A 1,197-nucleotide genomic window follows, 5' to 3' on the forward strand; every position below is an offset into this window, starting at 1 on the left:
CCTGCTGTGTGATCCCGGGGGAGGGGTGCACCCTGCTGTGTGATCCCGGGGGAGGGGTGCACCCTGCTGTGTGATCCCGGGGGAGGGGTGCACCCTGCTGTGTGATCCCGGGGGAGGGGTGCATCCTGCTGTGTGATCCCGGGGGAGGAGTGGACCCTGCTGTGTGATCCCGGGGAGGAGTGGACCCTGCTGTGTGATCCTGGGGGAGGGATGCACCCTGCTGTGTGATCCTGGGGGAGGGGTGCACCCTGCTGTGTGATCCTGGGGGAGGGGGGCACCCTGCTGTGTAATTCCCGGGGGAGGGGTGCACCCTGCTGTGTGATCCCTGGGGAGGGGTGCACCCTACTGTGTGATCCCGGGGAGGAATATATAATGCTGTGTTACCCTGGGGAAGGCTGTGCCATGTTGTGCATTCTAAGCCTCACATATTTTCTCGGTCAGGTTCCTGCGTTGTTCGCCGTTCGATGAATACAAGTTGTGGAAGAATCAGGTGGATAACGGCAGCAGGAAGGGGGGCGAGAGACTGAATATCCTGACCAAGAGCCTGCTGCTGCGGAGGACCAAAGACCAGATGGACCACGCGGGGAGACCTCTGGTGATTGAAGGGGGCGGGGAGGGGGTGTGGTCTGTTATATATTTACATAGTAACTCCGCCTAATTTCCATCTATGTGAGTGAAGTCGGATCTGTAAATGAATTTCTGTTTTCATACCGGCAGGTGGAGCTCCCCCAGAGACACAGTCAGCTGCATCACCTGAAGCTGTCGGATCAGGAGCAGACACCCCCCACAGATCTACACTGCAGAATTATTTGAAGCGACATGAAGGGGGCTCACAGGCACCACCAATGGGGGCAGATAACCCCTTTGAGAGAGGTAAGTCTGGCATCTCATCCAACCCCCCAGATGTTGGTGCCGCGTCATAGAATCTGGTCTGCTGGTCGCACATACACATTACTACCTCACTGCACATGTGTGGGATATGTTCCTTTAGTCACAGCTTGAGGGGGACCTGTACATGTGTGGTGCAGAGTCTGCAAACATGGGGCTGAGGAGCATCTCCCCTCTTGCCACCATGTTCCCCCCATCTTCCACCAACACCACTCCCTTATACCACCATGACTTTGACTCCCCATGAATGATCTTGTCACCCTTCCCTTCTTCATCTCTGCATCTTGCCATAATACACCCCCTCCCCCC

At 56.8% G+C, this 1,197-nt stretch overlaps 1 protein-coding gene across 1 annotated transcript in view; it reads left to right on the forward strand.

Moving 5' to 3' along the window:
• The window catches only part of TTF2 (transcription termination factor 2), a 30,861-nt gene that overhangs the window by 20,012 nt on the left and 9,652 nt on the right, over window positions 1–1,197 (forward strand). The window contains 3 exon segments of the mRNA XM_018573532.1: window positions 442–595; window positions 718–778; window positions 781–873. Coding sequence (XP_018429034.1) covers window positions 442–595; window positions 718–778; window positions 781–873 — 308 coding nt within the window.

Source organism: Nanorana parkeri, unplaced genomic scaffold, assembly GCF_000935625.1.
Source record: "Nanorana parkeri isolate BGI_ZX_2015 unplaced genomic scaffold, ASM93562v1 scaffold2417, whole genome shotgun sequence".
Classification (NCBI taxonomy): Eukaryota; Metazoa; Chordata; class Amphibia; order Anura; family Dicroglossidae; genus Nanorana; species Nanorana parkeri.